The sequence below is a fragment of the Rhopalosiphum maidis genome, chromosome 1 (genome assembly GCF_003676215.2).
Source record: "Rhopalosiphum maidis isolate BTI-1 chromosome 1, ASM367621v3, whole genome shotgun sequence".
Classification (NCBI taxonomy): Eukaryota; Metazoa; Arthropoda; class Insecta; order Hemiptera; family Aphididae; genus Rhopalosiphum; species Rhopalosiphum maidis.
Genome location: NC_040877.1, coordinates 83377131 through 83393971, shown reverse-complemented (window position 1 = coordinate 83393971; position 16841 = coordinate 83377131). Strand labels below are relative to the sequence as shown.

The 16841-nt window shown below is 22.6% G+C and overlaps 1 protein-coding gene across 4 annotated transcripts in view; it reads left to right on the top strand.

Annotated features, from left to right (window-relative positions):
- Positions 1 to 16841, top strand: part of LOC113557726 (limbic system-associated membrane protein-like) — a 182053-nt gene that overhangs the window by 58511 nt on the left and 106701 nt on the right. For all 4 annotated transcript variants that reach the window (XM_026963283.1, XM_026963281.1, XM_026963284.2 and 1 more), the window contains one exon: positions 4847 to 4928. In XM_026963283.1, coding sequence (XP_026819084.1) covers positions 4850 to 4928 — 79 coding nt within the window. In that variant the 5' untranslated portion in view covers positions 4847 to 4849. The remainder of the gene's footprint in view (positions 1 to 4846; positions 4929 to 16841) is intronic.

Below are 16841 nucleotides of genomic sequence, written 5' to 3'. Positions count from 1 at the left end.
GTCATAATTTTCAAGTTAAATAAATTATGAACATTATTAAATGAATGTTTTTCCCTTATGTTATCACGTGTTTTCATTTAAATTGAAAATAATTTAAATATTAATTGTTTTATTCTTGGTATTTTGTAATTATATTCACATTTTACTATATCTAAAACATCATGAAAGCATTTTGTTAGATAGCATAAAAAGAATATGTAAATTAAGCAATCAGAATATTTTTCATTATATAATTTACTGCATATTATATCATAGACTGTATAACAATCAATTATTTGAAATTAACGTTCGATATATGTTTTTTTTATAATATTTAAGTATTATACTAAGTTTTTGATGAATTTACTAACGGAGTTTATTCTTAATGATAACTTATTAGGTGGAAAATCACTTGTATTTAAAGAAAATTTGTTGGTAAACATTCCTGAAATAATTTCAAACTTTGAAACGTTTTATTAATTACCTATTTTTTATAAGTAAATTTTTAACTGTGGTAATATTATTATACTTTATAAAACTTACTCACACAATTATTAAGCAAATACCAGTTATTATATCTATTGAAATTTACTTATCTATAAGCTATTTATCGTAATGTTATATGAAATATTATAATACCTATTCATTTTTAATATAATATAAAATTAAATTAAATTAGTGTTCATGTTACATAATAGTTTCATGTTATAATAATTCTATAGCCAATATATATAACTATTGGTAGGTACGCGCTTGATAAATTTAATATTAAGTGATTAAATAAATGAACATAAATTTGTATCTTTTTCGTGTTTTGAGGAAAAATTATAATGAAGAATACTCATATCCGAACGCCAAATGCAAAAGATATATTTTTCTGCAATTCACTATTTACCTGAACTTGATTTTTCTTAGATTCATCCATACATAGGATATCCGGCAGAGTTAATGTGTCCAGATACAAAGTTAACACAGCGAATAGAACGTACAATTGTGTACTCTAGTGTTAATAAAAATAGAAAAAATCGAGCTTTTGTACTTGTTTGAGATGTATATGTCATTCAAAACTAAATTTTATAATTTAATAAAATATATTAAATTTTTTCAGAAATTTAAATAATTATAATAAAAAGAACATCCATTAGTTGTTAAATGTATTATATGATAAATCTTTAATTTTAATTAAACAGGAAAATTTTTTACTGATTAGTATAATATGTATACATTTTTTGGATTCTGAGCCGATCGATGAATGTACTTATTGATTTTACAATGATGTGTGTATTTTTTTTGAGTCTGTGACCACACCTTTTGGAGTAGTGCGAAAAATTCTATTTTCAGCTTAGAAGTTGTTTTTGATACCAAATGGGATTTATTTGGTACTGTGGTGGATTAACAGTGAAATAGATTTTTCATTTTGTAATAATTCAAAACCAAACTGAAATGCTCACAAAATGATTATATTATTAGTTTCTATACATGGTATAGTTGTTTGATTCTTTTCACATTATTCATAGATAGTTCAATTTTTTTTTTTTTTAATGCAATTGCAATTTATTCTAGAAAATGTAAAAAAAGTCTCACGTTAGTTGTTCTTATATTTGTATAAAAATATGAAAAACATGGCATATTTTTTTTTATTTGTACTTGAAGTTTAAATTCTTACAAACTTAAATTTACAAACTACAAGCATTTTATAATAAACAATTCATTAAATGTTCACCTTAGGGTTTTAAAATTGAATACAATATTTTTAATAAATAGTTTATAATTGAACTGAAGATAAAATAATACAACGTCTAAAATTAAAATGTTAACAATATTTATATTTTAATGATGAATAACGATGTTCATTATTTTGTTATAAATTATAAACATTATTCGTGGGGACTTAACTTTACCTATATCATGAATTTTACTTAACACAATTATATTTACAAAATATTTAGATTAACTTCTAGATATTACCTATTTATAATATAACCCTATTAATTCCGTTTTACAGTAAGGCGGAAAATTTAATAACAATAGTATAGTACAAGTATATATTATTATAATAAATAAACACTAATTGTTGACGCTCGTATTATCGATAATATCTATATCATTATTATTTATTATCTGTATTTATTTTAAATAATAATAAAGAAATTATTGTTAGGTAGAAACTTATAGTAAAATAAAAAATATATAATCTAACGAAACTCATTAAATTCTTTTATTTAAAGAAAACCTTATTATATAGTTCATTACAGATATTGGTACATGATCAACACAAATAATATAGTCAATGCTATACTCGGAAAAAAATAAATATCAATTACTTAATAGTAGATACGACAACTAAGGATATATAATTGGGACTTCAGTAGCTAAAAAAAACTCTTATATTATGCTATAGCAACCAGAAAATCACCAGTATCATCAAATTAAGATCAAAACAAAAATCATTATATATAATGTATGGTTAACATTGTTAGTTGTTACCAATATATTATTAAGTATTTTTTTTGTTATTATTATTATTAATATTTTTTTTATCTTGAATCGGTTTAAAAAAACCTACAGGTATAATGCTATCATAATATCTAAGACAGCCATAATAATCTGGTAAACTTGTTGAAGCAGCAAATTTAATATTACCAAAAAAATAAATGAAAAAGAACAATAAATTACAATCTATGAATAAAGTTAGAAACAACAAATCATGATTATACAGGATGATTCACTAAGTATATTCACTCCTTTTTTTTTTATTTAATAATGAATTTAATCAAATTTTTGATATTTTTGTACTACTCAAAAAGAGCCCTGCGGTGATTAAAACTTTTGTTTTACAAAAAAATAACCCACCCTTGCTTACTGATTGTCTGTAAAATATTTGGTAAATATTTTTTTAAAAAATAAATTTTCTAAAAATTTGATTTACCTTATTCAAACTTTAATGATTAATTGTTAAGTTATTGAAATGTTCATACTAAAGATTTTTAAAAATCGTTTTACAAAATTATTATATAGTAAAGTTATAATATAAGACTATTTAAAAAAAAATTATAATAATGACATAACATTAATTATTAAAAATTTTAAATCACCTTAAAGTTTTTATATTCTCCAAACTCATTATCATTGACATAATATTATTTTTACTACACGAAGTTAAATAAATTAAAAACAATTTGTTCTAATTTTGATTTTGGTGAGTCAGTATTTTCAGAAAAATATTGTGCTAAATAATTTACAGTAGAAACAAGGGTTTTTCACTTAAAAAACAGAACTTTATATCATCATAGATCACTTTATATTATGTAGTACAAACAAATCTCAAGAATTTCAAAATATTATAGTTTCAATGTACTCAACTATTTGAAAATTTTAAAAATCAGATTTTGAATAATAGCGTTATTGAAAAAATAAAAGTAAGTGTGCATAGAAAACTACTTTGTATAATATAATATGATTATGTGTATAATAAATGAAAATTTATAAAATACGATGAGGAATAACATCCAGTAATTGAACAAAATGTGTTTGTTTTAAATACAAAAATAATTCTATGAATAAAATATAAATATGACAAAAAAATAGTAACATGTAGACATTGTTTAAGTCATAACTTTTGTGACAAGTTTTATTTATATATATATATATTTTTTTTTTTTAGTGGTATGTAAACATTTCCAAGTTTCAGTCACAGTTTAGAGGTAGTTAATAAGTTACACGTAACTTACCATTCTGGATATAACATACAATGTGCATGCTATGTATAAACATAATTGATTTTAATCTATATTATTTAAAGTCTTAGTATGTTCCGTGTTAAATTATTGCTAAACCACTAAATAAATACTTTGTACTTTTTTATTTATTGACCAATATTGCATTTCCTATACATTACTGAGACCACTGTGCATGATGGACATTGCCATCATAAAAATATTTATGTATTTTATTAATTATTTATTTATTAAGTTCTAAAAATTTTGAAACTTTTGAACTAAAATTAATATTTTTTTAATTTAATTTTTTTCTTATCTTGTTATCATAATTTAGTTTATACCTGCATTATATACAATATAAGTAATGTTTTTAGAAAAACAATTTTTTATAAATAAAAAATATAGAGCTAGTATACACTAAAAAAAAAAAAATGTACAATATAAGGATATTATTTTAGTTTGACAAAAAAAAAAATGTTTGTATCAATATTTTTAGTGTGAGAAGATCATTATTGTTGAAACTCCAGTGGCTATTTTACAATGTTAATATTGAATACGATTAGATAACAAAATATTTCCTATTTGTACTATCCTAACCAAACATCTAGTTAAATATTGCATTTTAATCCATCCGGAATGATTGCTCAGTTGATTCATTATCGTGCGATTTATGATGTGAACTTATTAAACTTTTCCATTAGTTAAAAACTAAATTGTTTGTGGAAATGCTTTTGTGATTAGACACTCGGATCCACTTCATTGTCTAATAATATAACACATTAAATAGTTTAATCTACAGCCCACAACACAACTAGAATTCGTGAAGTTGTAACACTCAGCTGTTCTTTAAATCCCTGTTGCAAAACAGTTCAAATGATAATCTTGCAGAACTATCTCTAACAAATGTTGGTGATATTAAATTAATTTATCTAATTGGATTAATAATTTATTTTTTTAAACCTACTTTTGTACCGATAAAATCGTATATAATAATGTACACTTGTTTATACTAGTTGTATACTTTTCAAATTATTTTAAACTATAGTATTTATGTATATGCGCTAATATATAACATCAAACATAAATTTAAGTATTAAAAATATATTTTAATTAAAAAATAAATTTGTTTTTTTATATATTTTTTTCAGGCAATGGTTTTCTGGTGTTATTGGAATAATTTCGGAATTCAGTATCTAATATTTGCAATAACATCAATCAAAATGGTATTGGGTAAGTATTTCAAGGATTTATAATTATTATCATTATTTATATTTTAAACGAACTAGTTATCTTGAAAATTTTTTCATGCAATATTATTATAATTTGTAAAAAACATTTTTTATTGTTCGAATATTTTTTTTTTTTTTTGAAAAAGAATAATTTTTGAGCATATACGTGTTTTGGGTAAATTTTGAGCTGAATAAATTACTAGTGTCACTTTAATCTTACAATTATTTTTATTTTTGTAGATAATATTATAGTCATTATTAATGGTAGGTTACTGTAATGTATGCTGAATTAAATTTAAATCTAACGATAAATCACTGTACACGATAAAAATAATTCAAAGTAGAAATGGTCTGTCAGTCTATCTATATTATTATTAGGTACATTTAATATAACATACTTGTATGTCTATTAATATAATTAAGATAGGTTTAACTAATATTTGTCTTTAAACAGTTGCATTAAAAATACAACAATAATTAACTATAAATTATTTCATACACATTTGAAAATTTTTTATTGTTTTTATTTTATTAATTTATAATAAAATACTGTAGAACAATTTGAACAGGTTCATTATATAAATCGCTTATAATTGATGTAAATATTTCAAAAATGTTATCATGATTAGTTACATTCACTTAAATAATAATTTAAATAACTGCGAAATTTGAAAAATAATTTACTATTTTAAATATCTATAAACAGCTCAAAAACATTTAAAACATCATCATGTCTAAAATAGATAAATATTTTAAGTATCTAAAATATTATTAATATTTAAACTACAACTTTTTAATTGCAATAAAATTTTTATAAGAAACTAATATTGTGTGAATACTCTCATTTCATATATTTTTTCCTGTATTCTATAAAAAGCACTGAATAATTTCTAATTCCTAGAAAATCCTTCAAAATGAAAGATCGAGCATATTTTCAACTATAAAGTTTTCTTCAAACACAAAGTAAATTAAAAAAAAAACACACACACACACACACACACACACATATATCTTTATAAACCATTACGCATCATCGCTCTTGCAGAAGCCAATATTCTATTATTTTTTCTAATAATTCTGAAGTATATATTATATAAAAATTGATTTTTTTTTACTCAAAATATTTTTTAATGTTTCTATTAATTTTTATTTTGTATTTTAAAGGTTAAAAATAAGTTATTACTAATAATAATTATCAAATACTAATCATTTGGTTTTTTTTCAATTAGTTAAAACAATAATAATTACAGTAATTGAAGAGAATATTTTAATGTATAATATATTTTAATATTATAAAATAGTTAATTATTTTAACTTAAATTAGTTTTAATTTTACAATAATCAAATTGAAGTCAATAGTAAAAAAAAATCATATACAAAATAAAATAATCAAAAGCTATAATGTTGTTGTTACTAGATCATAAATAATAAATTATTTAGTCAAACTATATATACCTATCATCCATACAAGCAATATTGCTTTTATAATATTATAATAATGATATATGTAGCAATACCTACATAAACATGCATCAACAGCTGTTTTTTATTGGTGCATGGTTATTGATTATAAACAGTTTAATATCAAATTGGCTGAAGCATGTATTGCATTTTATATTAGTTATTATTGAGTGAAAATTAAAATATATATAGATAGAATTTATACAATTATGTAAATTATTTTTAAATTTTACTTTATTGTTCTTTTTGTTGAATTTTGTGTATATATAATTATTATTAAATATACATATTTTTTGCATAATAAATTATTTGGTGTTGAGTGTACGCATATTTGTCTGTCTAAATAGAAAATGATAAATAATAAAAATGGACAGATACATACATATGTATATTGAGGGTAACATACACTCTAAAATCAACAAAAATATAATATATAAAACATACATACTATTGTGCATATTAATGACATCTTCAATAAAAAAAAACTACAATATAGATTTTAGTTAACAAAGCAATTCAAAAAAATGGTTTTTAGCGTCGATAAAAATTTCAAATATAAATCAAAAACCACATTTACATATATACTTAAATATTATATATATTTTAATTTACATGTTTTTAAAATAAATTTAAAGTCCGATCTCTTTTGTATTTTGTTTTTATTTCTGAGCGGAACATTGGATGATACCGATTTTACATCAATGTACCAAAATATGTTTTTTTTTTGTTTTTGTCTATTATCACCTTTTCGTTTGGTAAAATTTTTTCATTATTCAGCTTTGAAAGTGAATTTTAGATCAAAAGTAAAAAAATGAATAATAGTTTTCAAAATAAATAAGAAAAATAAAAATAAAAAATTAGTGAAAAAACAGAATTATTACGCATAATTCGTTTTTGAAAATATCATTCACATTGTGAATATATGTAGGTAAATTATTTTATATTTATTTAAAAATCAATACAATTTTTCGTTAAAAAAATTTTTAATAATTAAATATAATATATATTTTTGTTAAACTACCTATATTACAATAATGTAATATTATTATTAGTCAGTAAAAATAAAATCTTACATAGCTTTATACGGTTTTATAACTATGTAAAATCTAATATTCCTTATGTAAGTCATTATTTTGTCTTAGTTGTATTGAATTTTAACCAAGTATTAAAAAATAAATACAAAAAATAAACGGCAAATCAACTTCAAATAACTGATCAGATATTTTTTTCGTTGAAGTATCATATTATTATGTGAAAATTTTTTTTTCTAATATAAAATAATATTATGTGTAACGAAAAAATAATTATTAATTTTCCATTTTATTATTTGCTTTGTATAATATTTATAAACTTGTATTAATATACTTATGCATTCAAAAACTTTTTTTTTTTTAAATATTTATTTAGTTACGTATATAAATAATATTATATTATTAATTTGATATTTGTCTAAATATTTTAATATAAATTACTATTTTTTGTTAATTCTGTAATAGCGTGAGTCATATTAAGAGTATATTTTATCATTATAGTGTGTAATATATACGAATAAACCGTGTGTTTGAAGCCTTAGATATATTAAAAAATATGTATTATACTGTAGATGCATGCGCCATCTATATTTATTCTGTACTATCATAGAGTCCCACCCTTCATAATAGGTATAACCATTTTTGATTATTTTACAAAATGTATAGAATAACAGCCATGTGGCCTGCACCATATACGTACCTATACCGAAGCAGTTTCGTTTCATTGTTTGATCCGTGTGTTGCTAATAGTTTATCGGTAAAGTAAAACGTATTATATTAACATGTTATTTCAATATACGTTAAATTGTATAGGCATTCAGTATAACTATAAGTGTCTAGTCTAATATCATTAACATCAAAACTCTCTCGTTTTCCTGCGTTTGGTATTAATCTAATACTGATTATGGTGTATACCAGTGATAGACAAAGTTGTGTAGTTACTATCACGTAACATTTCAATTACTTGGATTAGATTCACTAAATCAATATTATTTTTGATTTGTATTTACGTAGTTTTGATTATTATCGTTGTTTTGATCAACGGAGTACGTAATTCAATGATCGTAGTTATTATCATTTAATTTTAACTAGCATACGATTTCAGTCCCGCAAATAAAATTATTAAAAACATGCGATAAACATGTTGTTGTTTTTGTGTAATATAGTATTATACTTATATTTTTCTACTTATACAATATGCAATGACAATCAATATTATGATTTGTATTATGTTTATTTATTCATTCGTAGTTTAAATTTACGGACCGAATATTATCATTTCTTTTATTATTAGGTACTATATACTAATATTTATAATTTTGCAATGAGACAATGTTTTACACTGTGTACTATTGTATTTTGTTATAAATACATAGTAACTTATGTTTACTCAGTGTACTCATTTAATTGTTATAATAGTGATATTTATAAAATCATATCGACTTACTCGTTTTTAGCTATTCTGTTGCCTACTTATTTTTATCTTTGACAGTTCTTAAATACTGTCATTATTATTATATTTAAATATAAAATGAACAATCAGTTTTACTATATTTTATTTGATTTATAAATTGGTTTGATTTTGTTTTAAAAAAAAGTTTTTTGACTGTAAGTTTAAGATATTATTTGATTCTATAAGTTGAATTGCATTTAAATTTAAAGGTTATTACAACACGTGAATTCTCAAATTAAGTTTTATAATAGCCTACGAATCAATACAAAACTAATAAAGTAAACAGTAAATTTTCTGCAATTTTAGAGCACATATATAATTCAAAAACATGTCTAAATTTATACAATAGTTTTTCGAAATGATAGTATTGGAATACAATGTCAAAGACAAAATTATTAAAATCTTATACAATATTGTTAAAAATATATATTATATTAAAAATAAATTATTAAATATTAAATAAATATTAAAGTCAGCAAATGGTCCTAGTAGTTATATCATTAATAATATTAAAATAATAAATAGTTCTAATAAAATCGATTTCATACATTTATATAATATTATCGCTGTATTCAAGCAGTATAGTAACTAAATTTGCATTCTTGATATATAATAATATTGTAGATAGATTACTATTTATACATTATATGTACGTAATAGTTATCTGTGGGAATTCTCCTAATACTAACTTTGGATGTCGGGAACACTTGCCTTACACTGGTGAACATCTTCATTTATTAATTTATATTATATCACATAACAACTGTTATTATTCAAAAATTATACAATAGACTTGTATTATGTTTTTGGTATATACCATGTTTGTATTGTGTTTTTTTTTAACGAATACTTATATTTTGAGTGGTCGAAATAGCTAAAGCTACAGAAAAAATAACGTTTAAGTACAAGCCAATTAAATAATTACACAATTACAGTTTTTGGCTTGACAACATATAAAAAACATATAATATGATCTTTTTTAGAAAAAAAAAAAAAAATAATAAAAATAAAAATTTGTCATTAATATTATGTATTGAACTATTTTATAGTTTCGAAACCATAATAAAATTAAATGTAGAACTAGTATATTAAAATTTATTTATTTTTTCTTATATCTACTTTAAAAGTAAATTTTTAGTACGTTCTCAACTAACTTAAATTACACTGACATTTGAATCAATAATTTTTTTCAACTTTGCAATTTCTCTATACTTATGGTTGTAGCCTGGATTAAAAAGACTTAAGTTATCAAAAAATATCGCTCTAGCGCAATAATGTCCTTAAAATGTGACCAACATTTTTTTTATTAGCACGTTACTACACAAACAATGAAAAAACAACTATTTAACTTTTTAAATTGTTAACACTTATTTTTTTTAATTAAACTAACAAATGTATAAAAACAAAATACCAAACTAGGGCGAACATATAATAAATAAAAAAATATACTAGAAATAAATGTGATTGCGATACATCTTTAATTAACAAATAATATTTTTCGTATTAATATTTAATCATAAATTCATAATATCCTAATCCTAAATAATTTAAAAATGTAGTAAGATAGTGTATTTTTGTGAACATAGAGAAAATATAAATAAATAATAAAAATTAGAATAAATCAAGAAATAATGAAATACAAAATTATGAATAAAAAATATGTTTAGTATCAAAATCTATTTAACATACCGAGTTTTATTCTATTTAAAATCAAAAACTAAACAATTTTAAATAATTTAATCACCAAAACAAAAATTTACATATTATTTAAACAATTTGAAATAAGATGAATAATAAAACATTTTTTTTTGATACAAAATTTGTTTTGGGTTCACTTATAACCTAATATAAGACATGAAAAATATATTTATTTTTTGATTGTTATATTATTTATAGTTAAGTGAAATATAAATGATTTTAATTTATATGATGTGGTACTGACATTTTATAAATAATAATTTAACACTAATCTCTGTCCACTGTATGTTCAATTTTAAAGGTGACATACAGTATTACAAACGCTTGACCTTGAATTTAATTCGAGCTTTTTACTGCTATATTATGACATATAACTATATAAGTACAAATATTTTCGATAAATTCTAAGTTTTAAATATTTTTGTCCACGCAATGTGTTGTAAAATAAATATTTATTAAATATGAACCACTGTTATTAAGACTGGATTTAGATTAATTTATTTTTTTTTTGAACAATTTTGAGGTGTACAATTTTTTGATATCTTCAAAATTGACATTTTTAGGGCAGTTAAAATTTTCAGATTAGGGAATTCGTAATTTTCGGATTTTTCAATAGTTTATCTTAATCATGTGTTTTTAAGTATTATTATAATAATTTATTTAAATTCTAATATTAATTATTGTATAAATTCGATGTACCTTATAATAAATACATTTTGTAGTTTTAATAAAAATAATTAACAATTTTCATTATATTCCTTTGAGTGGAAATAAGGTACAATTTTAATTATTAGATGAGAAAAAACGTTTATTTGAAATCTATGAAAATCAGAAATGCAATTACACAGTTGGATGGTTTAGAATATTTCCGTTTTGAAACTTTTTTTATCATTTGTATTTGACAGGATAAACTGAAAGAAATACCATTTTTGGCATTATACTTGCTTTCTTAAATTTATTTTAGATAGCGCATTTTTCATCCATCTTTACATACACAAAAAAAAACTCATATGAATTAATTAAATAATGAATTAGTAAAATAATTATGTAAAAAAATATATATTTTATTAATGATTTTGGAAAAAGATTTTTATAATTTAAGTAACACAATAAAATCCGTGTATTTAAAATTAAAATCAAAATATGAATGACATAGTTGCATCGTTGTTATAGTACAAAAATATTAGTAATTAACGACAAAAATATTTATAGATAGGTAATGGTTTAATCATTGAAGCATGGTTTACAAAATCTAAGAAATCTTAATATAATAATAATAAAAAATGTCAAATTAAATTAATTAATAATAATATTCTACATTGACTTTATATAAAATTATTACTATCATAATAAATTTAATCATATGTTGGTTTAAGAAAAAGCAAATAAATCTAAATCATTTCAACCTCTAATAAACAAAATCTGTCTTTTAGTAAGAATCAGTATTTGCACTTACAGTTCAAATAACAAACAAGATACCTACTTACCTATAAACCCTGTACCTACTATGCAGTTTATTACACACTATCACACGAAAATTGTGTAGTTTTTCATTAAATCTTTCTCGTTATTTATTTTTTAGGACACAAGTATAAATTATCATGTCAACCTTAATGATAACACTAAAATATATATAAATTGTAAGTCTGTAAATTAATACTAATATACTTAGTTTGATTATATTCATCTAATAATATCTCTCCATTTGTAGACAATGTTTATTAGTTTAGAAATGACATTGATATATTACTATTTTATTTTTCTATTTTAATTATTTTTTACTTTAAAATTAGTTTGTACATTCCTGTTTCTGTTTAACGTTATATCGGTAGTTATATCGGGGACAGTTAATTTAAATACGTTTGTTGGTATGTAGATTTTTTCAAAAGAATCTTATTTTGGTTGACATTGGTAATACAGTTAAAAAAGAAAATACAAGTCTGTTAAAGGAAATATTAAATCAAAACTGTATATATCGAGAAGAGATATACGAGTACGATGATAGTTGTGTGTTTTTTACACATAATGACAATAATGGTGGGTATGTTGGAGAAAGTTTTAGCTAATTTTACAATAAATAAGATTAATTATTAGTTGCATTATATACACTGTAATATATGTAGTTACATCAATACAAATTATTGAAAATGAGCCTTTTAAAAAAGAAATTATAATCAGGGTGGAACATTTCTGGGAGAAGAAATATTATTATATAGTACATCTGAATTAAACTTTAGAAACTTAACTACTTAAACACTCTACCATAATAACGTCATTCGTAATTTTTGATTAAAAATAATTTTTGAAATGTACGTAAATAATTCTTATTTAATACGATACAGTCATTCAAGTGATTTTGATTACTTTGATAAAATAAAAGTTTATTGATGTTTATTTAACCTGACATTTGTGTACGACTGAATCCTAACATCCAGTATATGTAATTTTTCACAGTATTTAATAATTATTGTAAATATTGTAGTATTACCACTTAAAAACCATAAGATTCAGCCAATACAGCGTTATTTTTTTTTTTTTTAGAAACCTCAGTTCACGTTATCACAGTGGAGCGTTTACGCTGATAACGCTACATTTAAAAAAGGATTAGCATACAAGATTTCTAAAAATAAAGTTTTAGTTTTTAACTTTGATGTTCATGAATAAATATATTTATAACAGTATGATGGATGAGCCATATAACATTTTTACGATATGACATTTTATGTAAGAAAAATAATTAAGTTTGCTCTTGGGTGTCAATTTATACACATAATTATTGCTAATTTTATACAATTATGGTATCAGCATTTTCTATTTATATAATTACTTTAAATAAATTTAACTATAATATTTTCTGTTCCTATGTTTGAATGAAACTCCTGAAATCTTAATATGTATGAATTAGATATAGGCCATTTCATTGATCAAAAATATAGATATTTATTTGCTGTCAGTTGAAGCTAAATCTACTCATATAATGACCGATTTTCGTATTGTTTAGGGATATCACTGCTATTTACAACTTTTTCCAATGTGTATAAATTATTAAAATTTGATTAGTTACAATATTTATTTAGATTTCATAACATGTGTTAATGATTATAGAATGTCAGTAAAAATATCAAAGTAAGGTACAAATATAAAGATAAAAAATAAAAATAGTATTTTTGTTATATTGTATAATGCATACTATAAAATATTATTTTAGATTTTAATAATTACAATTGATATTACCTAGTTTTTGGTACTATTTTTTTTTTTTTTTTTTTTTTTACTAATATGTATTGAATATGAATTATTTTATATTTTTATTTTGTAATTAAAATTAAAATAGTAGAAAGCAAAATGCCTAAATAGATAAAAAAAAAAATATAGTTATAATCTTTTTTATTTTAGCCATAAGCCCATAATAATCAATAAACGTTAAAGTTAATTGATTAATTTAAATTCATTACGTTTTTAATTTAAAATTTCTTGACTAACCTTACTCTTACCGACCTGTAAGCCTCTTACCCTTCTTTGTAAATATTTATAAAAGACTAATACTAAAAAAAATCTTTCCATACATTTTCTCCAATAATATACTACCAGACACTCAAATGGTTTTCGCGTCTTTCACTCTACAGCACACCAGATGTGTGGATTAGTTGATATCTTTTTTTCTTTTCAAGAAAAAAACATCGTTCCTGCGTGTTCCTTGACATGTCACAAGCGTTCAACATAGTCTGGAATGAGGGGCTACTGTATAAATTATAACTTTTTCTTCCACTTACATATTATTTGCAGATTCAATCATACCTCGCCAAACGTCACTTTCAAGCGAAGTTAGGTTCTCCATTTTTAAGTATTACAAATATTAATGCTGGAGTCTCATAGGTTGGTATTCTTTCTCTAATCCTATATTATATTTATGTCGTTGATCAACCTAACTCTATACGGCCGTAGTCTCCCTGTCTAGAGGTTTTATTAGTTAAAATTTCTATCCTATATTGCCATTTAGTTAGGTATCTAGTATTAACGTCTGACCAGTGTCTCACTTAGCCACTACATATAGGAAAAAAAATCGCCTTTGTTGCATGATTCCAGTTGCTTAAAATATTAATATATTCCAAAAAGCATATCAAACAATTAAATTAAACACCAAACTACTCATCTAAAAATCTTTAGTTAAACCGATGCAAACATATAGTCTCCAACTCTTATGTAATACCAAAAAATCTACTTTAAAACAAAATTAAAATATTTCAAAATAAAATCGCTCAATCACCAATCTTGCATTTCCACTTTTTCTTTAGACTCAGATCTAAAAATCAAAACTATTCATAAAGAAGCTTAAACTGATTAAAAATGATTTTTAACAGATTTTCTTCTTACCCAACCCCTTTATATTTGATTTAGTCACTTGCACAATCCCTAAAAATCTCTTCACGACGTATGAAAAGAAACTTTTATAGAGACTTACCTAATGATTAATGACAATAACTAACAACAACTGCAGGAAAAAATATTTATACACCTATATATATCTATGTACAAACAAGAGGTAATGCTATCACTAGATGGCTTCTTCCCTTTTATGTTTCATGTTATTTTTCTTTTAACACATATTCTTATTGTGCCCTAGGTCACAGAATAAGTATTTTCTAATAAAAATAAAAAATACAAATTCTATTTTATCAATATTATTAATTATTTTATTATAATTATTAGTTTTTTAATAGAAGGTTAAAAAAAACTATTTTAAGTAAATCATTTTTTATATTTTTTAATATATATATATATATATTTCAGTGCGTATTTTCAGATTTTCGGGTAATATTATATGCATTTATAGCACAAATGTCAGTACTTTTTATGCTATAAAAATCTAGTTGCCTATAATTTATTAAGTTAGAAATATAAAATATTATATTGCCTTTATTGAACTCTTGAAAATATATTATATTAGTTTGTATTCATGAAACTTTGAATTCAAACTTCTGACATAATAGATGTCACTATTGTAACGCTGGATTCGGATACCAAATTTATACCGTCCATTAAATTACTGGGGAAATGGACGCACGTAAAATCTCAGGAAATCACGCCATAGATCGTAAGATTTTGGAATGTATAATATATTTAAGCCATATGTACACGAACCGTAAGCTCTCAAATCATATATACCGGATCGTATTCCGTCAAAACAAAATAGACGCAGAACGTATACCTCGGAATTTATAAATAAAAAAATTCTATACTGAAATACTGTTTATTAACAATCATTAAAAATATAGGTCTATTAAGATAATTATTATATAATATATATATTATTATTATACATTGTTTTCCTAGAACATCATCATCACATAAATCCGACGGATGTAAGAACTTCAACACAAAGAAATATTACGCAATACAGATATTATATAATTAGAATATAATTGGAAAATAATTAATCACAAAAATACCTATTTCATATACCGCATGTGAAATTTACCTTAGCCAATATATACGAAACAAATTGTTCATAACATAATATACATAAACTTGCAAACTTAATAACATAATAATATATTCGACATACGAGTTATGTATAAGCCGTGCATCCAACATAACCAATACACGCAAGACATCACTAAAACGTATATACAAACAACTTACATTATACGATCAACGCTTGAGCAATATGCGCATAAACATTGGAAATAACATTTTCGAAATATTATAAAAATGTAACATCAATAAGGGAAGTATAATCCTATAAAAAAATCATATAACAAACACCGCATTCGTGAAAATCATTAAAAAAAAAATATACAACACTCGCGACTCGTTTCATGACAAGTCACGAGGCAAATCCATGTGAATGTTCGAGCCACGAGATAAGTACACGAGAATACACGAACGATTCAAATATTGAGCAATAAAACACAGTGGGAATAATATTTTCATAAAACTGCATATAAAGACGACTCGAAAACAGTGATACAGCTCACTCAATCGGATGTTGCACTCAACGCCATATTCCGGTGCGTTGGTTTGACGCCGCAATACCTTACAATAATCCATTCAGTACACTATATACGTTCACTATACATACATATTCAAGACGCCATCACCATTCGTACAAGTTTTTTTTTTTTCAGGTGAAGCGTATTTTATTCTATTGTTGCATTATTCTAAACACCTGAAATGGTTTTATATTGATATACTTATCTTATTTCCTGAAATATAAGCTCCATCGTATTTAATACACTGCTTAAATGACAAATATAGCTTTTACCTATCT